This window comes from Bombus vosnesenskii, unplaced genomic scaffold (genome assembly GCF_011952255.1).
Source record: "Bombus vosnesenskii isolate JDL3184/JDL3185 unplaced genomic scaffold, Bvos_JDL3184-5_v1.1 scf7180000013339, whole genome shotgun sequence".
NCBI lineage: Eukaryota > Metazoa > Arthropoda > Insecta > Hymenoptera > Apidae > Bombus > Bombus vosnesenskii.
Window position 1 is genome coordinate 2092337 of NW_022882976.1, and position 24655 is coordinate 2116991.

The 24655-nt window shown below is 37.7% G+C and overlaps 1 protein-coding gene across 10 annotated transcripts in view; it reads left to right on the top strand.

The window, feature by feature from the left end:
• The window catches only part of LOC117236049 (disks large 1 tumor suppressor protein-like), a 440507-nt gene extending 416610 nt beyond the window's left edge, over nucleotides 1-23897 (top strand). For 9 of the 10 annotated variants that reach the window (XM_033498652.1, XM_033498654.1, XM_033498657.1 and 6 more), the window contains 3 exons: nucleotides 18158-18433; nucleotides 20244-20456; nucleotides 23667-23897. In XM_033498652.1, the coding sequence (XP_033354543.1) occupies nucleotides 18158-18433; nucleotides 20244-20456; nucleotides 23667-23882 (705 nt within the window). In that variant the 3' untranslated portion in view covers nucleotides 23883-23897. The remainder of the gene's footprint in view (nucleotides 1-18157; nucleotides 18434-20243; nucleotides 20457-23666) is intronic. The other variant, XM_033498648.1, reaches the window with a different exon arrangement.
• Nucleotides 23898-24655: the final 758 nt, after the last annotated feature.

The following is a 24655-nucleotide window of genomic DNA, read 5'->3' on the forward strand; positions in this document are numbered from 1 at the left end:
GGTTTCTAGTTTTCTTTATCTTTCCCTCGTGAACAGACGTTCTCGTTGGCTCGTTTTAATGTTTGTGTCATCGCGTTTCCGACCGTCTGTTTTCCAATTTACGAGCTATGTCAGATACGAGAAATTACTATGTGAGAACTCTACGGGCACGCTGCGAAAATTGGGATCGATGCGAGAGAGCAAGGACGACGACATTTTCTTACCGATGCTTCGACTACGTATTATGAGAACCCATCAACGTTATCTAAACGTGAACGCGCGTGCACACTTTGTTGTTCTTCTCTCTTTCATGACTTCCCTGCAATAGGTCGGACCAAGCAGAAAATGTTATTAGTTTATTGACTTTTCTTTTTGATATATTTGGTGGTGGTTTATTGGGCAACGTGTCAAAATTTAAATGGAATGAATAAAAGAGCTTCAAAATAAATACCCTTTGTCACTCTCTCACTCTTTACATAATTTTAAAAATATTATTCTTTAAATCCCGAAGTGATACTTAAAATTTAAAAATCAGTGGAAATGTATCTGTCATGATTTTCAAATGATGTAAGCACCAGATATAAACATTTTCAATGTAGTGTATGTTATCTTTAACCATTTTATTTTTACAATTTTCTGAACAAATTCATTATTTTAATTGGAAAATACTTGTCTCACGAAATACCGACAAAATATTTAAGAAATAACAAATCAAGTCGCATCCCTTGGTAGCTGAAAATCTATTTATCATAACATCGCGTCGGTGACACGAGCTTTGTGGTTCGTTGCTCAAAGCGTCCTGAATTCTAGGTCGGAACGGAGGGTCTCTCGTTCTCACAGTTGCGTGGATTTCAGCATCGCAAGCATGGAGCAAGGTCGTAAAATTACGGATGTAAACCGTAAGTGGTACCAGAATGGAATAAAGTTCGTCATCGAATCCAGAAAGGAAGATATTTGGTCGATCGCTTCGTCGATCCCTGGTATAGTACCTGGAATGAAAAACACACAGTATAGTCAGCGAACCGAAAGGACAGGAGTGATTCATTCTATCTGCGTAAAATGGGACGTGCAAGTAAACTTCTGACGAGGGTTACCCAACTAAAATATTCCGAGTATCTTTAGAAATCACGTGATTTCGAAGGATTTCCTCAATTTCTCGATCGTTACGGACTGTCATGATATACCTGCTTATCATAAAATCTTGAAGAACGTTTTATTTCAAAATGTTTCCATATTTATTTCAGATATGAATTTGAGACTATAGGTACCTTTAATCGTGTTAAGTAGAAACTGAGCGAAATAGAAGCTCGAGGTGTTAATCGACGAAACTATACTGGACGATAGGAATACTGTAATCGTCGAATTCATCTTATTTCCTTGTTAATATTCATTGATTTTCCACTTGGAGATACAATTGAATACGAGATACGATCGAAGCTTCGTTGGGCCGGTAGTCTATGAGCCTGTAGGTTTTAACGAATTACATTTCACTTCCGGAAAGTTCTTCCGAACACCACGAAACTGTACATTAACGGGAATGAGAAACGGTTATCGCTGCATTCGCTTGGAAAACCAGTGAAATTGCTGGTGAGATAAGACAAGCACGGTATTAACCGAATACGGGGAACTGTAAATTTATTCCAGGATTGTAGTCTACGTCAGCGTGGCACCGCTAAAGATTTCCCGGTCTAGAAGAATTCGAGTCTGCATTATGCCGGTCACGTTCGTCTGGTTTTCTTTTAGATTCCTCCCTTCCAATCGTCTCTTCTATATTCCTGTTCCTCGCCGTCTAAGAAGGAGTTGTCAAATCCTACTTGTACCTTCCTTCCACGCGTAAAATCTCCACCAACACTCATACTGGTTTACACAAATGGAATCAAGCGATGGTAATAGAGATCCGACAAACTGTGAAATTCTGTGCTGTTTATCACTGCATAATTTTGTTCTTGTGTATTTTGAGAAATTTCGAGTGCATTAATATTTATTAATTTATATTACATGTTCGCAAAATGTTTGATTAATGAGAAGAGAGTGGAGGGTTGTTTCGAAATTTGGTTTTATATTGCATTTGAATGGAAATTTAAGTCCACTATGAAATTATAATGAGAATCTCGATTACATAGTTTATGGAGCGTGATGCAAGTTGTGATGTTCCGTGAACTAACTCCTCAACGTGTTTCTCAGTGAATCATATACTCTGCTGATGGTCTTTGATTAGTGACTTAGAGATTACTCTCAAGTTCATTAACTATCTGTCCGTAAGTCTCGATATAACTGTAGCGGCACGCTAATAAATTTAAATCTTATTGTTGTTTTGCCTCGGAGCATCAATATCGTAGGACACACACATATTGTATTAATAATCAAACTCCGAGGCAAAACAAGGTCGCCGTTACTTTCAACCGTCAAACGCAATCGAGTTCAAATTTTCCGACTGTCCACCGACCGATATAAATAAACGAGCGAATTGACGAGCGAGACAGAGTTTATCGAGCGAGAGAGTTTAGCATTCGAAGATATCAAAACACGCGCGTATTTATCACGATTATTATTAGATCAGGACTCGTGCTTTGTATTAAGGCATTACAAATAAAGTGTTCACGACACTTAGAATCGATATTTGAACTACCTCATCCTCTACATAACTAATTGAATGTTGAATAATGATGTAGTCGAGTGAAAGTAATAGAGTTTTGCTGTTCAAAATTGAGAAATATTTAGTTGCAGAAGAGGAAGTTTTTTCAATGAATAACAACATTTAATATTACAAATTAAGGCAGATTGGATATTCATTAGGTAGATATAGTGAATTATCGGAAATATGGTGGGTCTTGTTCACTATGGAATTGTACGCCGATGTCAAATTGTTTAGGATGGATTTACATGGCAAGAATTTCATATTACACCCGCACGATGTACAACATTATAATTAATTTAGCAATATATGGTGTAATTTAATTTCAGCAGGCTTCATCATTCCGTAGTTACGCAATTTCGATTTGTTTCATTATTACGTAATTGCAAAATGAAATATTACCCAACTTTAGTTAAATGATTCATAAGATGGGCATAGAATAATGAAGTTACATCATTACCCCCTTTGCATTAAGATCCTGTCATTCCAGATAATTGCAAGATTATAGAGATTATCGAGATCGTGTCATTAGCACCTCAGATCGCTTGAATTATCATTCGATTTGTCACAGTTTATTATCGCGATTGTCATTAATGGTCATGTTATTTAAAAGCCATGTATTATTATTATCAGTAGCATCTAGAATATAATTTTACAGAAAATGTATAATTGTATTTCAATAGAATGTTATTTTAAAACTGTGGCTAGTTTGAGAATTATAGGATAGTTGGTGCTAAGTTTAGAAATGCGTCTGGAGATCAATAGAAGAATTGTATCTTCGTTTCTTGCCATTGCAGAATAACGATAATTATCAAAACAATGAAATATCCACGGTGATTTTATTACTTCGTTGGTCAAGGGAACCACAGTTGTCCAAAATTCGTGCGATTACATTAAAGTTGAGTTAATTATTCTGAAACTAGCTTATGGATTTCATGCAAAACTTACCACCATAATCTCGTTTCAAACAAAATTTCATTCCGTGCCAACCACGGAAACGTTTCTCATACAGAATTTACATGTATAATCTAAAGCTGGAGCCGCAGGAAAAAGTCTACCTCTATGATCGTGCTTTCGGTTAAGTAACTATTAATTATACGGCTGTCGGAAAATATGCAAATCGAATAATAACTGCGTTGTAAATTATAAACGTTAGAATTTGCGAAAATACAAAGTGCTCGTGTAATATAATTTTTTTCAGGACCGCTTAAATTAATCAACAACAAGAAATACTGAACGTGCACTATGTTGCAACTTGCATCTCGCTTCTCTTTTTTTCTCTTCTATCCTAAAAACGCTAAAAAATGCTTCAGTGAAATTTTCCCTCTTTTAAAACGTCAAAGCTAGATCACAAATTCATTTATACTCGTTTTTGATTCTGCTTTTACACACGGTTGCCCGGTACCAGGGAACAAGCATACGTAAACACCGAAACACTGTTAATGAATATTTATATCGTTATCGCGGTCCATACATTCCCATGCAAAGAAAGTTCTCCGATGTTTCCGCTTCCGACTCCAACAACTACGACTCTTTTGCTTTTTTACGAAAATCTTGTAAAGACAGAGCCAGTGAATTCAGAAGTACTGTTTTCACTAGCCCGTGCATCTGATCGATTGGAATGTTTCACGTCGTTTTTATTTTCATGTCCTACCTATACGTGTTACGATTTTATATTCTTTATTTGCCGAGCACGGTGAGCAGGAGGGAAAAAATAGGGGTTAGATGTAATTGAGCGAAGTTAATGAACAGTAACAATTTGCAGGCAAGAGAGCTGCTGGAAGTTTCGCCCTTGAAATTCCGAACATTCTAACTTATAACTTCGAAGTTGTTAATTCGAAGAATCCCAAATAAGCGAAAACTTGTCATCAACAAGCATTACCATATAAGTGCATCCATTCTTATGCTGCTTATAACGAACTCTATTTGAATTAATAGTCTTTTCTCTTGCCGAAATTATTTTCCGACTTTCGTTCTTTAACACGCGTAGCCGTTGTGAAGGAATTTTTGTTCTCTTGCGTTTTTTAATCGATCTATGAATAAATTAGTCTTGAATTCGCGCAACGAAGGTAACGCAAGCGATGTCATTGTGGTTGTGACGGCTTAATCCTTATTTATGCGCTGAGCAATGCTTCGCGCTGGAAATTTCATGTAACTTAAATTAATCGAAGCCGTTCTAGACGAGCTACGAAATTCTCCATTTCTTCTCTCATTTTATCTTGTAATCTAGAACATTCGTTTATTATTTTCCCCAATCTTAGCTTCTGTGCATCGGTTATTAGACTGAAAATTTGATTTCGAAACCGAGATCTTAAACGAATTGAAATTATCAATCGATACTAGTCGAATGGTCCAAACAGCTGATTCGTTCAAGTATACGAGCTTTCGAACGGCGCACGTGAATGCCATGACCTCCGCGTCGCTGAACTTTATTTAGAATTTACGCGGCGTAATGATTTACAGGGAGTTAATTCCATGGTATTAAGCGTGCGCCGGTCTCCGTTCTAAACGCTCGAAATCGCGTTTATTATAACGCTAGATTTGCTGCTTCAGTCGATTATATACTACGCGAGACGGCCCGGGTCTACAGGTGCATTTAATTTGCGAAGCTTGGAAATTTACCATTCGGTGGCTGTGTTCTATGGATGCGACGTTACGTAGCTCGTAAATTTCAATGATATCCAAAGCGTGCGTGAAACCCCGTGATCTGGCAGCTGGGAGTGTGTAAATAACGCGATCCTAATCCGAAGTCCACTGAATTTTCAAACAATGGAAAAATATACAAAAATCGACAAACTTCGATCAACGCTGCGTGAATCTAGTACCTTCAATTATAGACAACTTTTTTGAGCGCCGCGTTTTAATTTAGAGGAACTCAATGGAAAAGCAATATATATGCATTTTTTCTAATAACAGTTGTATCTATTTAAAGGTTTTTTCTATTATAAATTTCAGATATCTTCAAATCTATCAAGTTATATATGTTCCTTCGTTCAGTAATTTCGTATTGAAATACTTGATTTTAGCTATTAAGCGGCATAAAAATGAAAAAAAAAAACGACAAAAATAGACCTATCACATTTCTTCCATGTGACCTGTAATTATCGTAATATATATATATATATATATACATTATATATAAAAAGATTTCTTTCGTTATTCAAATTATATGGAAACAATGGATACATATTATATTTCAATTTCGTAATCGTGAAATGTTGTTGCTACTTGTAGAATATCCAGTTTTATACGTAAACGAAAGAGTCGGTGATTGACAGGCTCGTGTCAACGATCCAATTTTTATAATCGTCTTTTGCCTAGAGGCTTGCGGTTTTCCATGTTGGAAAATTGGATCGTAGGACGAATAACACGATTAAGAATTGATTGGTCCGTAGAATCCTTCGGTTCCCGGGACCTGTGTTTCGCTGTTGTACGTAGTAACGACCAGTTGATGAATACAGGCATTGGTGAACCGACAAATTGTCGAATGATTTCGATTTAAGTTTATAATATATTTTCGCCTAAATCGTGTTCATTGCGAAGGGATGTTTCAAATATGTCAATTATAAACGCAGGTTACATGAATATATTTTCAAGTTGCTATCTTGAAAACTTCGAATTTTGTTTCTGCGTGTTTAAAATCATATAAACCATAGATGATCTTTTAAATTTCGAAATATTTCTGCCAATTTACAACACTTTATTTGTATCTATTGTAATAGTCATCGCGTGTTTTATAATACTTACAAGATAAATACGTATATTTGGAACTGGTTTCAATAATCATATATTCATACAAAATTTACATACTTTCTCATTCTACATATTTCTAATTAAACGTAAAATTTAACTTCTTTCCGAGAAGAAAAAGAGAGGTAAGTACAGGTATAAAGAGAACGAAGTAAACTTAATTATACGCGTTACATCGTATTGTACAACAGAAGAATATTGAAAACCTTTTTTGAGAATTTAATTGCGTTTTACCACGCTAGAAAACCTTATCCAAAGCAAATATCGATCCAGAGCAGGACATAACATATTGCTTTTTCTAGTTTTAAAATAATTCTTTCGATTTCTCGCCGCGTGCCCGAAATTTTTTAATTACTCGTCAAGAACCACCAAATGTGCTCTCTCACAAAGGAATTTATTAAACTGTTTACACAATGTTACATCTCGCAGGGAGAATTACCCTGCACGTCGTTAGTTCAAAATTTTAACAATTTTCTCTCGTTCATGAATGTTTATCGCGCTGGTTTCCGCAAGACCGTCGCGTAATTCGCCTCGTTTTTTCGGCCGTGCATTCGTGAATTTCGTCTGTGAGACAAAATATAGGCGGAATTCGGTTTACAGGGGAAAAAATTTCTCGTTGATTATCCGAAAGATCCATCGGAATGGCCATTAGGATATTAATGCGGCTTTGCCAGGTCATCGTTTTGTTCCGACGTGCCTAGAGACGAACGTTTGCTGTTTGCCGGTTGCCAAGCCGCGTGTAAACTTTTTGCAAGTTCCATCACGGTGTCCGAGACGCATCAGACTGATTGCAATATCAACGTGCCAACTTTAGTCGGTAATAACGATACCGACGCGACGATTCGATATTCCCTTCTAATTTTAATTATTTCCGATGTTTAAATAGGCGCCACCCGAGAATATGCTTCACTTTCCACGCTTCATTTATATTCATTCGATATCGCACGACTATTAAACCCTGCGAAAACTTGGCATTTAACGCGGAAGTTCCTCAACAAGGAGCGATCTTTTATTTCGCCGCGACTATTTTATATCCTCGCGACTTCGACTTCTCTGTGAAACTTTAGCGTCGACTGTTAAAAGGCTTCGGTGGCTCCATTAAAAGCATAGAGAAACGGAAGAACGGCGCTCGTAGACGCGCGAAACAACGATTTTTCCTAGGTATAATGTTGCAATTAGTCCATGGTGCCACAGAGATAGATGCCTTTGGATAGCCGAAGCTGAGATGCAGGGAAGAGAAAGAACAAGAGAATAAGCAAAGATTAAGAGAGAGGAGAGAGAAGAACGAAACTGAACGTGAAATCCAGTGCCGATCCGACGCCTTGTTGTTGGAGTTACTCCAATTTTGCTAATGCGTCCGCGCCTGTTAGAGCAGTCACCGGCAGGCGGGTGTAGTTTCGCGTTTCGTGGATTGCACTTGGATCTCGTTTGCCTCGCCTCTCACCTTGGCTGTCCGTCAGAAGCTGTACCCGTGGGCAAAACTCGGCAAACTTTTCGACTTCTAGGCGCGAGAAAGATCGTCGCTCGGGGTACGGCTGTCGACTCCCTGGCACGTTGCCGGACGTTCATGCACATTTTCGTGCACGACCTTTCACCGGACCGCGCGCTATTAATGGACCGAAATCGCTCTACCAAAATGGGAAAATGAAGTTTCTCGGTCGTGCCCCATTTCGAATTGGTGACCACGTGAATCTGTCTAATTTTGGTGCTGTCACGAGTACCGCGATCATTAGTGACTTCGAATTCACACGATAATCGCAAATTGTAGAATTCCACGAATATGAAATTGTGTATGCTTATATAGATCTATATCTATTATATAAAGGGTAGAAAAATTGAACAATATTACAATTTGTTCTCTGAATTTATTTATTCAACGTAGATATACATGCAAAGTGGAACTGAAAATTTTTCAATATGGTTAAGGATAATGCAATTTTTAATCACAGGCGCGGTACGTGTACGAACGGATAGGGTATTGAAACAGCGACACGCTCTGCATATTGCTTCCGGTCGTCTATGAGCCCCAGCTGCAACGGAACATTGAATAACGTAGACCGAGCCACCTGTCATAATTACGAGAATCAAGAAACGCTCCCTTTTCTTGGAAAATGTACTCCAAAGTTAAGAGAATCCTCGTTGCACGCACAGAATTATACAATTCGAAGAATAACAAATCTGTTGCATAAACCTATTCACCAGGAAGATCGTTTCGGAAGGGCTAAGTATTTTGTCGTAATTAGGGTTCGCGAGAAGCCTGTTTGATGTAATTTGAATGGTTTTTATATTAATGTATTAATATCGCAGATGATTCTAGACGTAAGCCATACTACGTCGAGGATGATCATTCGGGGAATACGATTCACAGGGCAAAACCACTTGAACTACTTGATCTCGAGGCTCTTGTCGAGTGTCAAGTGCAGGGGCGATACCCGATTGCTTCATGGAGATGCGTGCTACAAATCTATGCTCAGCAGATGTTTAATATTGATGCAACGAATATCGTGTCATCCTGCACGTGACCGCAGATATGTATATGCGTTCCATTTGCACGTTGCAACGCACGACGTTCATTCAATGTTATGATTCTCTGTGATTCTACATATAGAATCAGTTGGCTCAAGGCCACTTTCTCCGTAAATCCTTTCTCTTAAAACGAACGACATATGAAGGAAGCTGATAGAGTAGTTAAATTTGACGATAAATGTTTATTTTTGATATGAGGTATTAGGTTGTTCAAAGAGTTCCTATAAAAATTGAAGCAGATTCTAGTCAGAATTGAATTCGTCATTAGTTTGATGAATTTCGATATTACATATAGGGTGAATCTTCAATGTTTCAGTTACTTCAGATGAAAATCTGTAGATTTGTAATTTGGATGCTTGGATAAAAAAATTAATTCGTCTTGATCAGGGAAAATCATGCGTTGGATATAAATAACGTTGATTTAAACAGACTTTTCAACATATTTCGCAAAAAGATCTCGCAGAGAACGAAGCTTCGTACACGAATTACATTTCGTCATGCACATTTTAATTAAAGTAACAAAATAAATAAAAGTAGCAAGAGGAACGTATGAAATTTGGTGTGTGGGAGGGAGACAGAGGCATGTCGGCTACTTTTCGCTATCGCTTGCGGATATGAAATATTTCTGGCTCTTTGACGTGCGCTGGGCGAACAGTGCAGGGTTGCGCTATTTCCTCGAGCATAAGAGGAAACGAGTCTTTTCATTTTAATTTCGTAAGACAAAAGGTGGCTGTGTGTACCGCGAGCAGCTCGAGTTACCACTCGCGTTAATTCCGCTTAACGCGACTCGGTTTCTCGCCTTTTGCACGCACCTTACGTGCGCGCACTTGCGTTACTTATGTTACTTTAGGACGTAATATATATGTTCGCCTTGGCCGAGCCAGCGAGGAGGAAGTATTAAGTTTAAAAGCAAATTTCTCGTCGCCTGAATTTATTCTGACGCGTGAAATTAATATTCCGCCTAGTGTCAGGAAGTTCTGCGTTTCGTCGTGATATTATAATAATGAAGAAACCGTCTTATTGTTCGAAAATTATTGTATTCTTCGTTACTCGTTAGAAAAAGATTCTTATAATGATTACTCTATTTACATAATTTTTCATTTTTAATGACGTCTTTTTATGTTTATATTATCTCCTATAATGGAGTTGGAATCACGGTTATGGCGTGCAGTATTGATGAAAGGAACCTTGAAGAGAGGTTTGACATTTTTCTAAAATATATAACACCACGAAATAGCCCGGCACACGCAGTATCACTTTCAGAATACTTTTTAGATTTGTCTTATTCTTTTCACTTTTTTTCTAATTAGAATTGAATTTGTTTCCTGGTCTGCCAGATAGTAAACTACGCATAGATGCGAATAGTTACCTAAATAGATAGTTTCTTAATATACAAAGCGTTAGTAAAAAATTCATTGATGATCAGACCGTTCGGCTGTGTGCTGATCGATTCATTCTCCTAAGCCAGCTAATCATACAATCGCGGATACGAATAGTTTAATAAATTCTCTCAATCATTCTTACTGTGTTTTTAAAACGCATAAATTTATCTATTACTCGAATATGTTGGGATGCTACATAATTCCAGAGTTTGCATGCAGCGTGGCGGCTGAATAGCTCGATGGTTTTAAAGCGTCAACTCGTCCTTAATAACGCGTTTGCCAGCTTGCAACTCCTTTTTAGATGAATCTGCTATTTATGACGTCGAGAGCGAGATCCAGAGATATTCCCGTCGGATACACTCGGTAATTTCAATCGTCGTTAAAGCACGTTGACTGCGTTGAACCACGTCGTAGAAATCACGCTGTCTATAAACTTTTCAGAAACCAGTAAATGATGTGATCTCTGACAGGAATTCTGCGTAGTTTCCTGAAAATTGTATTATTCTCCAAAATGGCAGTTGCGGCAGAATGATATCTACAAGTTAATTAAACGTTGAATTGGAAGGTTTAACTAGTTACAATTTACGTTGGTATTGCGGAAATCTCGATAATCGTTATGATTTATCTACATTCTACATAGAAATAAGATTTTATCTATAGCGATAGTACACATTACATTTCTTACTACGAAATACGATAAGAATACCTTAAAACCGCATTCGGTGTTTGCTTCGAATCCTTCTTAACTCGCACAACATTTAAAAGTTACGATTCAACTCTTCTTAAACTTCTCGACTGTTCAGCGAAGCAGAGAGGATAACAATTTTTTAACAGCAGCTACGCCCAGCGTAAGTAAATAAAATATCAGTTGCGTAAATTCCACTAATCAAATAAAAATACGAAATTAATACGTTGAGAAAATTTCAGTAAATGCAGACTCGAGGAGACATTCGTTTGTACCGATTCGTGCAATGGTCGATAATTACTTTCAAGGTCATCGTGACCCGAAACCACGAGTATTTGCCACGAAATGTGGCTATCTTTACCCATGTTCCACCGAGTCGTGCGTTCCAACAAAGGCCAACGAATATAGCCGTGGGTTCGGAGTCGCGATGTTAATTCGAAATACGAACGGCACGGACTCGGACCGTTGGAGTTTCTCGAGCCAAGATTCCGGGACCACCGTGTCGGTTTTGAACGTCGTATCCACGTAACGCACGTGGATACCCTCCCTGACGAACTTCCGCAAATTCTACTAACGGAATTACCGGCGTGCCTCAATTAATCCGTTGCTTGGCAGAATCGAGCCATTGAACCACCAATTGGTAATCCATCAATCTGTGAAACTTATTTATTGAACCTTTAATGTTATTATTTTGATCTCTCGTTGTATATTTGAAGTACATGATCTATATTATGCATAACGAGTTGCTTATTGTTATAGGAATTCAGAGTGTATTCATTTCGGAGTATCGTATTCTGGTAATAGAATATTTGCTTGCGCACTGGAGATTGATAGGATACAAAGTAATCGTGTACGTTGTATAATAGACAAATTCTACGAAATGCTTTTAGATCATAATCTTTAAGAAATGTATGTATTCCGAATTTCATAAAGGTTCTTTCTGATGTTATCGTGAGTTTTTCTTTTTTGTGCGAGCTAGGCTCGCGATGTTAAAGCTAAAATGCGCATTCACGAGTCGGGTTCGTGCATTAGACCCGATTCTTTTGCTTATCAGACTTCGAATGTCATTTGTGCCTCGTGTGTAGCGATATGCATATATCTATTATGCGTTTATGGAAAATTTAAACGTATAAAAACATAGATATACACAGATGTACAGAATACATATAATGTGCAAGGATATCCAAAATACTGCTTATGATACTTAGAGACTGAAACTAATCTTTATATGAGTTTCATCCATAGAAATGTGAATTTGCATAAACATCCCTACTCCGGTTACTATGGTTTACTATAAACATCTTAATTTCTTATTTATAATGGATACAAACCAAATACCGCGCGAATTGAATAATTTCTGTTCCACTATTATCCTCTTATCTCTAACTATAATTCGAATCATACCTAATTCTCATAGCTGATACTCACTAAACAAATTAAATTGTCGTGAAACTACTTTCCTAGGTAATTTTCACGTATTTTCCATTATTCTTAAAATAATCAGTCTGTTCTGGAAAAGAAATCTGGAACCAATAAGCCGGACGCGTAAAGAACATACACCAGGAGTACAAAATTACGTAAAAATTGAAAACGGATATCAACAGACACGCGGTATCTCGTCGAATGCTTGCACGAGTTTTCACGATCGATCGACGGAACCATAAATCTCGATAGCTCGCTGGCGAGCCGTGTGACTGACCACGAAACGTTTGTTTCATCGTGGCCGTCTCTTCTTCGTGCAGCACGCGTGCCGTTGGTATATTTTCACAGTCGGTTGGAAATAGCCGGCTACTGGTCTAATATTATAATAGCGATGACTGGCGCGGCGCGAACGCGAACCTGCGTGAGCGAGCGAGCGAGCGAGCACAGTCGAGTCGCGGGCGAGACGGTCGCCAGTTTCGAGCGTGTGACGCTCCGCGGGAACGAGAACGGGACCGGATAACGTTACTTCTTGCTCGTCCTGACAGAACTGTCGCAGTTTCGCGTTTTCCAGCGTTCAAGGAAGTCCGTCTCGTCCATGTTTCAATCGCTAAAGTTTAGACACACGAGTTCGTCTTCGAGCAGTTTGATTGTGTAATACGATCGAATTCACGTGGAGTTCATTTTACGATGAACTTTGTCGCGTCGCTAAACTTCATGCAACGTTCGTATCTGTTGTTTGAGATATATTTAGTGGTCATAAGGTGAAGCTCTTGGAATTTTCCTATTTTAAACATACCGAGAAACGTGACGTAGACTAGGGAACTATACTTCATCGTTCTCGAATTTTGAGGCACAAGTTTGGAAAATTTGCGAATATTCGGACCGAAAGATATTCCCGTAGCGGTATCACGACACGTTTAAAGTAGCTGCAAGGATTTATGCAAACGTCAGCAGCGTATTAATCTCTGCTCCCAACGTGAATTTTCCACGGTATTACGCAACGCGCCGATACTGATTATTACTTGATAATACGTTGCTGTGGCGCCGCGTCATAAATAATCCGCGTGATTTATGCATTATTTTCATCGCGCCAGGAAGAGCTCCCGCGTTGCAGATTTTCTCTCGAGCTGAAACGAAAAACGGGTTGCAACTGCATTGAACGAACCTTCGTGGCAGGCGTTTCAGTGTCAAAGTGAACGAGATTTTCAAGCGTTTCGGTATGTGATAGTGCGATAAAAGTAGTGACACGCGGACATCGATATCTGGTATGTTGTTCGAGTGGACTCGGTGAATGTGAACTAAAAATATCGTACTTACCCCTAGGCGTCGTTATTTTGCTGTCGGTGTTTTAAAATGTTGCTGACAACAGTGGCTCAGTACACACGATGACGACTACCATGGTAAACGGACCCCATAAAATGGTAAATTTACGTTTTATGTTTGATTGTACATGACATATTGTGTTTTCAAAGTTACAACTTGACAGACCAGTATTATACACTAAATGTTCTACCATCAATTAACGATTAATCACTTTAAAGGAAAGGGAAATGTATTGTACATCACATATATTAAATGTTAAGAAAATTTATGACAAAGGTATCAGAATCTCATTATAAATCACGAATAATCAGAATATTCTTATAACTTCCTGATATATGTGAGTTGAAATTTTGAAAAAGTGGTATGAGGGTTGCTGTGAAAAGCGATATCAACAATTTTACAATCCACAAATTAGTTCAAAAGAAACTGTCGACGAAGAAACAATAACAGCTCCGCTCTAAAAAATCTTAGCCAAAAAATTGACGATCTAAAATGATGAATTAACTCGTCTTCCTTAATCAATAGATTTCTCAGTCGACTATTTTCAACGTTGCATAAAATATCCAATTCAAAAGCTATTAATACTTCTACTCACGAGCATCAATTTGAAACTGTTTTTATCCATCACACTTATGCCTCACATCTTGTTTCACGTACGTCAGACAGTTCACCGTTATATCATGATATTTCACACGCTTATCGCCCGACACGGACATTACGACCAATATTGTCTGTGACAGCGAACTGATCTTCTTCTAAGCGCACACGCAGTCGGATTAATTAACAATGGCATTCACTATGACACAGTCGCTAATCGTCGATTAGCCGAGCGACAGTCCACTAGCATAATTGCATCGTAACATCAACGTACCACCTAAATCGGGCTCTGTTACCGGGAGTAACAGGGATTTCCGGTAACGACCCTTACGGCGTTCCATCTGTCCGGGGCTGGTCTTCATAGAATGGTAATTCGGAGACGATTAATTCACGATTCCGCAGGCAATATGGGCTGATACAACCGGGTGCATCAAATCTATCGTAGAGTTCGTGATTGCACGCGAATCATCGCGATACCCCAACTGGTACGCGGAATGCATTTCGGCATGCGTGTCGTGCTCGAGGCTTCTCTGTTAGGTTGATCCTATTCTGCCTTGAATGGAGTACGTATTAGGTTAGATATATAGAGTGGTAAATGGTTGTTTTCGTTTGAGGCTGAGTCATCGATGGGCTCTTAGGAATAATTAAACCTTAGCGTAGCACCTTAGTGTGTAGGGAAAAATGGTTGAACATTTTGTTGGATGTATTGAAACATGTGACTTCTCATTCGTGGAATTGGCAGTTTTTCGTTTCAAAATCGAGAACAGTGATTTATGCGAAATATTGGTTAATTCTGTGAAATATTGCGATTGAAGATGTTTTTGTTTCCTTCGGGAAAATGCTGTATTCGTGTTTTCCATGTGATTGAATGAGAAATGTGATTCGTTCAAACTGTTGTAAGCAGGAAGTACGGAGATTTTTAAAATCCGTCTCCGAAAGCTTGTTGAAAGGAGCGAAGTTCGTTTGCTTCTCTATTGTGAGGGATTCCTCTATTAATCTCGTACCGTGATAAGCGTAGAGGCGTGACGGATTATAACATTGTTGAACAATATCAGCATTCTCGCGATAACTACCGTAACTCTACCACAATCGATCCAGATCCGTGACCTAATCTACTCCTCTGCGGGCCTCAAAATCAATTAGCCAGTTAACTCCTTCGCTCTGCGGGAAGCTTAGTCCCTCATGTAATTAGGAACTGACCCGTGCTGGATTACCGATGTAATCTACCTTTTCCTTTGTATTGCACTGAATTCTTCCTGCGTCTTAACACTAGAACTACCACGCCGGTCAAAATGACTTGTTTGTCAACTTTATCTTAAAATTCCTACTTCATGTTATATTTTTTCTCCGCAATGATGTAATGACTTTTGCAGGGATAGCTAAAGGAATAATATAATAAACTTTAATTTTGTTTTATTCATTTAGAATGAAAGTAATTTTGTATCATGGCTACTTACACCAGTATCGGTCAAACTGACCGGTCGTTCTGTAGAGCACAGTCGTTGGAATAAGACTTGATTTCTCGTTTTATAAAGCAATATTTTACAAGTCTTGAAAATGGAAGCATTCGAATTGTTGCAAAAACTGAAAAGGATACCAATGGAATGCTCTGATATCGAAGATAGTGAATTCTCTGAATCAGGGGGAAAAGAAATTGAAATTTGTAGTGATAACAGTAATAGTGACATTAGTGACAAAGAAAATGAGTCCTCAGAAAGTGAGTAAAAGAACATCTTGAATGTACGCAAAAGACGTGCTCGGGTGCTTTCAAGTTCTGAAAGTGAAACTGAAAGTGTACAAGCTAGTCCAAATGAAATTGCCGTAAACGGAACCAAGTGGGAAATAATTCAAGAAGGGTCAGCTTCTGGGAGATTACCCTTGCACAATATATTCAAAGACACATCCAGCCCACATGATATCCAAAAAAATATCATGAAAGATAAAGTAATTAGCGCATTTTCCTTACTGATCAACAGCCATATGTTGCAACGTATATCTTGCACCGAATCAGAAGCCTCTCGAGTTTTGGGTAAAAAATGGATCCTTATAGAAACAAAATTGAAAGCATTCCTTAGAATATTGTACGGGGAGCATACGAAGCGAAAAATTTGAAACTTTCATATTTGTGGAATACAAAATGGGGATCAAGCTTCTTTTCCAGCACAATGAGTCGGAATGAGTTTGTTGAAATATTGACATTTATTCGATTCGATAAAAAAGATGATAAAGTCAATGTTTGAAAAATGACAAATTTGCACTAATATCGTCCGTATGGGATAAGTTTATTGAAAACAGTCAGATATATACTATAAACCTGGTGCAAACATTACAATAGACGAACTACTTTTCCCAACCAAAGACAAATGCAGGTTTACGCAATATTTACCGAATAAACCTGACAAATTCGGAATTAAATTTTGGCTAGCATCTGATGTTCAAACAAAGTATGTTGTAAATGGATTTCCTTATTTAGGAAAAAGCGAAAAGGAGCTACCTGAAATGGTCTAATTTTATAATAAATCAAAATTTGGAGTAGATATAGCAAACCAAATGGTAAAAAAATATAGCGTGAAATCGGGATCAAGAAGATGGCCACTTCAAGTATTTTTTAATATTTTAGATTTAGCTGACATAATTGCCTGAATTTTATATAAGAAAACCACAGGTGAGCAGATATCCAGAAAAGATGTTATGTTTCAATTAGTAGATGAACTTGCCGCTGACAATGAAAAATCACGGATAGAACATAGAGCATCTGAGATCCGAAGTACGTCAAAGAACTCACCTTATTCTCGCAAATGGTGTCAGATGCAGTACTGTAATAATAATAAGACCAGCGCCATTTGTAATCTTTGTAAAAAATATGTTTGCGAAAAATGCACACAGAAGAAAGTTTACGTTTGTAAGAAATGTGATGAATGATAAATTTTGTACCTAATAATTTAAATTATATTTGTATTTTATTTATTCTATTACGCTTATTACGCTTATTATTATATTATACTTATTATATTTACCAATGGAAATTTATTTTAAAATTCTTGTTACCAAAGGTTTTGGTACTGAATATTCTTCATTATTGTACTTATTGTTATTATTAAAGTTGTTATTATATAGTTTTTATGATCTCAGAACATGGAGTTCCTTGTATAGGATAATAATAGATCAATAAATATAAAAATATTCTACTATTACGTATTTTTTAAAGACTGGTCATTTCGACTGACTTTGGTAGAGAGAGCTACGTCTCCAATGCCGGTAGTTCTAGTGTTAATGTTACCATCCTGTCACTCGTTCTAATTTCGATTATTTTTCATATCTGTATATCTCCAATGCGATCCAAATTATTTCACTACTTGATTAAAAAATTGAATTGCAATAGTAAATGATGCACATTCTAAAAGAGAAGATTTCCACGAGAATCTTTTTGATACAGAATTGTTTTTCACTTTAATATAAAAAATATTAATTTGAATTTAACGCTACAGGTATCGATAATAATGGTTTTTGTTTCGGTAGTTTTTCAACGAATAAACTGTCTATGATGGAATTTTTAGTTTTAGCAGTGATATAAGATTTTTAGCTTTACTACAGAAATAGATCGAATTTTATTGCAGGTATACAGACGTAAAAGAGAATAATATACATTCAGTTGTTCCAAAAGTTTCTTTCGATTTGTTCCAATAGAAAAAAATGGATCGTACATAATTCAATGAAATAATACAAAACAAAAAATGTTGTGCATCTATTATAAAATGAAAGAAATTTTTGGGACAACTGAATATATCGAATTGTGATGAAATGATGAGTTGCAATGTATTTCGAAGTTTTACTAACGTGAATACGATTTAATAACAGGTCAACGGAGACGATGACTGGGAGTACGAGGAGATTGTACTCGAAAGGGGTGGTGCTGGACTTGGCTTCAGCATCGCCGGGGGCACAGACAATCCACACTTCGGCAACGACACTGCCATTTACATCACGAAACTTATACCGGGCGGTGCCGCGTCCGGGGACGGTCGTCTACGCGTCAACGACACGATACTCCAGGTGAACGACGTTTCCGTTGTTGACGTACAACACGCGGCAGCCGTCGATGCGCTCAAACGAGCAGGAAATACCGTTAAACTAGTAAGTTTATATTTTTTATTTTATTGTTTTTTCATGTATATAACAGGTAAAACAATTTATCTACCATAAGATGTTGACCTAGTTTTTATTATACTTGTTTAAAAATAATTCCTAAATAATATGTGAGCCTTCTAGAAGACAAATCGATTCAACGCAACTTTTTATTAATTTTTTAATTTCATTATGTAATTACACGTTTATCTGTACTTTTCAATTTATGGAGTAGATCAATGTATTGATCAACTATGACTGGCTCTACGGCGCAAAATTATTCAAACGATTTTCATATCCTACGCATCGTTTTTAAAATTGTTAATGGCGCCGATTAAAGAACACAAAGGAAAGAAATAGCAATAATTGGCGCGAGATTTGAAAGATCTCTCCGAACAATGAAGCCGCGTCTGCTGGAAAGAATCCGTTTTAGACGTCCAATTATTATCTGGTAGCTCGACGCGAGATAATCGCGGCCGACGACAATGCCGGCTGTATATCTTGCGGAAAACCGAGATTCCCTCTCATCCCTCCGCGAAATAATGCTCGGCGTTTGCGTTTCCCTAGCTCTCGCGATATCTCTTCTTTTAGAACCTCGAAAATAAAATATAAAAAGAAAAAGAAAGGGCGATATTCCGGTTCTAACGACCAAACGATCATTTAGAAACCAGCGCAGGAATGAAATAAAATAAACGCCGGCTTTTTTGTACGTCGGAAATAATAAATTAATTTCACAACGCATCATCGTAAGCTTCGACCACGAACCAAGAACCGAAAAATTTAAAAAAAACTCGCGGACCGTTGAGCGCGTTAGCATGTGAATGGACGAGTTGAGCGTGCTACTGTGGCGCGCGAAATGCGAGCCGAATAAATTTCCGCGCGATGCAGTAACCCGGTATTTAATCTAAAATCCTGCTGCATTCTGGGAAATATTGTTTTTATCCTTTTTTCCTCCTTTTTTTAAACACGCATTTTCGAATGCGTTCTTCGCTCTTTCGATCTTGATACGTTTCTCTCCCTTCTGTCCTCTTTACGACACGTTTCTTCTTTTTTCTTCTCGTTTGTACACCCGCTCACCTGCGTTATTAACCTTTTCCAAGTGGCTAGGGAACAGGTACGGAGGTAAGCATAAAAGCGTTTACGGGCTGGATATTATTATTTCACTGCTAGCCCCCTATGCAATATCCTCGAAGCGTGGACCCTTAAGAGGAGGCTTAACGTTAGTGAAACTTTAACAACATTTCCTACCGGGCCGATTTAATTAAATTTATGTCATGTAGCGTTTCGGTACACCGCGGTAAACGAAGCACGGCCCTTGCCGTGAAAGTGAAATCTTAATTGTCCTCGATGTAACGCTCCATTTAATTTCTCAAAATTTAATGGCGCTCGTTCCGAACGACGAATCTTAACTTTGCCTCAGTACACCGTAACTCACTGGTCTACGATTTCCTGATAAGTATCGATCTTTTATCAGTTAGTTTAAAAAGAAGGACGATTAATTCAATTTATAAATGTTCTGGTTACACGATAGTAGGTGTTGTTAGCAAAAAACTGTTAGTTTAATTAGATCCATTCATTGTTGCGCTTCTCACGCGAGCGAATTTTTTGTGAATAAAGAACCACTCCCATAAACTTTGTTTGATTTAGTTAATTTAATCTGATCGAATTTGGAAAAATGGGATCTTGCTTTTCATTCCAATCTCAAGGAATCGTTACAAAGTCTGTAAAAAAATGTTGTAAAGTAATTTTGTATTTTTATGAGCATGTGTTTGATGTTATATGCATAGATGACGTAACGGATGCTTCAATTAATTTTCAGTACGTACGTCGACGGAGGCACACGCAGCTGATCGAAATCGAGCTAATTAAGGGTAGCAAGGGCCTCGGTTTCAGTATCGCTGGAGGTATTGGCAATCAGCATATACCTGGTGACAATGGAATCTACGTAACGAAAATTATGGAGGGCGGCGCCGCGCAAGTAGAGGGCCGTCTTGTCGTTGGAGACAAATTGGTAGCCGTCAGAAATGCCCTGGTGAGTTCAGGCAAAATTATACTCCTTCAGTTCTGATTTCTTTCTGCCACGCCGCTATCATTTCCTAATAGATAACAATAAAATTATTCTCGAATCCTCGAGTCTCGTTCCTTAAGTGACTTAATAATCGTAAATTGTAAAGCGAAATATAAATCCACCATATGTCTTTCTTTTAACGTATTTATTACACAGAGATACGTAGAATTTTTGATATATCATAGGATTAGAGAGTAGTTCGCGTAGCTGAAATACCATTTAGACTTTTAATCTGATTGGCGATTACAGTTCTTCCTATTTAACTATGTTGAGAAAGAAAGCTGGTCTTGATTAGAGAATCCTTCATGTAAAATAGCTTTGCCGGGAACAAAGAAGAAATATATTCTTCACTGAAACGAAAAAACGTAATCGCGTAATTTCTCACAGTCAGAGCTCGATTTATCTACTAAATTTATCCGCCTAATTCTCTCTCTTCGTCTTCGCTAAGAAAATAATAAAATCTCTGCTCCAAGGTGATTTCTTAAATGTTAAAAAGCAGGCACCAAAAACATTTCTCAAAGTTGATAAAAACCAATAAATTCTCTATGATTCGTAATTTGTCGCGTTTCAAGCTTTACTTGAGTAGAACGTTTGAAGTTGATCGAAATTCGGCAAATCCTCGTTTCGTTCGCGATTCATAAACGAGAGGCTGTGTGAGGGCTACGTGAAAAATAGATCAGAGTGGTTTTTGATGGCGACGAGTAATTGATAGCTGCTCCATCGACTCGTTGCCGTGGTTGCAGGCGCTGGGAACCTGTTCGTTTCGCTGCTTCCTCCGATTTTTCGCATCGACGAGCTCCCTTTTCTTCCTTCGTTTCTCCCCGAGAAACTCGCGGCTGAAAAAGCTACGTTTAAAACCGTTACATCGGTCTCATTGATTCACAGCCGCAACTGATGCTATTTTCAACCAATGAACATCGTAAAACAAATACTAGCAACGTGACAAAATCTTAATACTAGAATTGTCAATGTAATACCAGAATGGTCAAAATCATCATAACTTTTTAATCTATTAACATTTATCATGATGTTACAAATACTCCAATTTCTTTTAATTTTATAAAATTGTAGGATTTATGTGAAAGAAATAACGACGACAGGAAATATCAAGCGAATCCTTGGAATTCCCTTTCATAGCCACAATGTTAAGAAAAAAAATCGAGAATGTGACTTGACGGAGAAACGTTGTAAATGAAAAGTTCTATTAAGGTATGAAGGCAACGTTAGTGGGGCAATTTTAAGATTATTAGGCACCTTGATGGGCTAAAAAAATTGTACAAACTTATAACAATACATTTTTCATAATCTGGAATTTGTATAAAGTATATGAAAAAAAAAGTTTGTTCGATAATTCTAGTATTAAACGTTCTACGCTTAAAGTATTTAGGTTTCCACGAATTGCAATTACTACGGCTGTTAGACCTTCTCGAAATATCTTTGTCTCAGATTTAACGTCCCGTTTCACAGTCGCTACAGCTGCAATAAACTGTTAAAAAAGGTGCCAGGTTCTGTCGTGTATAGATCGACCTGCTCTCTTTTGTCTCGTTTCGAAGAACGATTTATTCCAAAGTTTTCGGAGCAGCGACCGACAGGATGGATCGTAAGTCGATTTAACTTTGCGCATGATTGCGTGTCGGCATATACTTTAGAGCAACGAACGTTACAGAAACTTCGTCAGTTGTTTATGACACGTCCCCGGAACTTGGACCGTGGCGTATTTTTTTTTGTGAACATATCAACCAGCACTGGATAATTACCACCGCGCCGTACCGTGTCGTACTTTTTTCCGATCGTGCATCGTTTTTCACCCACGATCTCTCCGTGTCTATCTCGTCGAATAAATACCAGAAAATTAAAGGAAAAGAAAAAAGAAAGGGATAAGTGTAACAAAAGAAGAAAAATAATAAACTGAAATATGTTTCTTCGAAAGATTTATTCACGTTGTTTAACTACATGAATTTATCTTCCAATTTATTGCGACATCGTAAAACCTCTACAATCAACTAAAAACGTTAGTTTCCTCTTTTTATTTTTTATTTTTTTTCACTTCTCGAGGTGTTGTAGAAATCAGGTATTCTTTTTATCTGCAGATAAGAATATTTAGTTGGTTAGGAAATGTGTTGCGATTTTTCCATTTCTTTTTAATACCGTAAATGAAGCACGATATCGTCAGCGACGTTTTGACGCTTGAACGTAGTTACTCGCGTTAATAAAGGCGACGAACAAAGAAAGTAACGCGTAACTCTCTCGCAATATTTGTTCGGTAATCCATCTCAAAGTGTTCCGTAAGAGGACGATGATTGACAGGGGAAATTGAACGGGAGAAATCAATTACCGTGGCTCGCGAAATCTTGATCGATACTTGCTCCATGAGAGAACGATCTTTCGCATTTTCCTAGTCGGTGTTGCTCTTATCGCTTTCACGCGTCGCTCCGTCCCGGAAAGTGAGGAATAGAAACGATAGAACGATAACAGGAAATGCTTTAGCAAATTAAGATGAATGGACGGTGTTGATGAATGAAGAGAAATATTTTACGCGATAGAAAAAAGGATGATAGAAAATTTATGCTTTCCATATTCGCATGGTTCTCTGTAGAGATTTTATTAATAACAGATGATAAACAACGCACAATGTTCCATCCACCGAGGCGAACATTTCTGAAATACTTACAGTGACCCACAAAAGTATATGTCATATAAAACACTTTGAAATTTTATTAGCAATATGATGACGCACGACTGTCATAATTATATTGCTAAAATTTGAAATTTATATATTCAGTAAAATTAATATACAAAAAAAAAATTAATATACAAAATTAATAGCTAGAGTTGTATCAAAGCTTGATATAATTACGGTAGTCGTGTCTCATTCCAGTTGAAACTTAACTGTTTCGTATCAAAAAAATGGTTTCTATGAGTATTGGAATACTTTCGCGAGCTACTGTATTTTTCTGTCGTTAATTTTAAACAATTAAAAAGTTACATAAAATTGCTGACTGACCTTAATAACGAAACTTGGCTCGGTCATCAGAAACCGAAGCCAGAGAAAAAGCTAGTGTGCTTTAACAAAGTCCAGGGAAATTGAATTACATTTCAACGGTATCAAGCTATGGTATCATGCTTTGACCAGTATAAAGAGAAGATAGAAAAGAGGGATTCCTTTGATTCTAGCAGGGCGACAAGAACCTCGAAAATGTGACACACGAGGAAGCGGTGGCGACACTGAAGGCAATCCAGGATCGCGTGGTTCTTCTGGTGGCGAAACCGGAAACCGGAATCGTGCCCCCGCCACCACCCCCCATGGCCTCGGACAATTCGCTCTCACCGCAACCACGTAAGCGTGCCTCGTATCCTATTCACATATTATATTATTCACTCGCCGCGTAAATTCCGTGTCCGCGACTTTCTCCCCGTGCCTCGTTTCACGGGACATTTTCGGGATCTTTTCTCCTCGAATTTTCATGACGCTGCCTTCCGGAACAATAAATATTTCACGTACTGCGAAAAAATGTCTGCCTTACTTTTGTTCGCCACTAGCGGACGCGGTTCTACGCCAAGGAAATCCTTCCTCTACCGCGGAGTAAAAATGGGAACGGAACGTTGGGCGGGAGCGTTTTATGCTTCCCAACGTTTAGCACTAGTGTCGCGGTGAACGAATTTAGAAAAGTGTGAATGTCGAGCATCAAACGCTACAGTGGATGTTCCATGTTCGAACATTTTTGGTTTGGAAAATGTAATTTTTGTTGTAAGAATTTTGATTATTTTGATACAAAGGTATTTTGCTCGCGTGTTTTTGTATTAGTGATGTTGGATATTGAATGTGTCGGTAAAATAATTTTTAAAAGTACCGAAAGTGGAAGTATAAAATCGTTGTTCGGAAGATACAGTGTCATAGAATGTGCAAGGATACATAAGGGTAGTTTATAGTAAAGTACGAAATATAAAATTCTTTGCTTGTAGATGAAATTAATATTGGATATAAAATGCATTCTCGAATAAAGTGAATTTTTCTCATCAGATAAAAATAGCTTCGTTATTAATACACATAATGAACGAAGAAATTGAATTTTCTTCGCGTAGTTTAAAATTATTTCAGAAATTTATTTCTCAAGCCAACATAAAATGCTCACAACTATTTCTGTTGAATTTTATGGCACTAT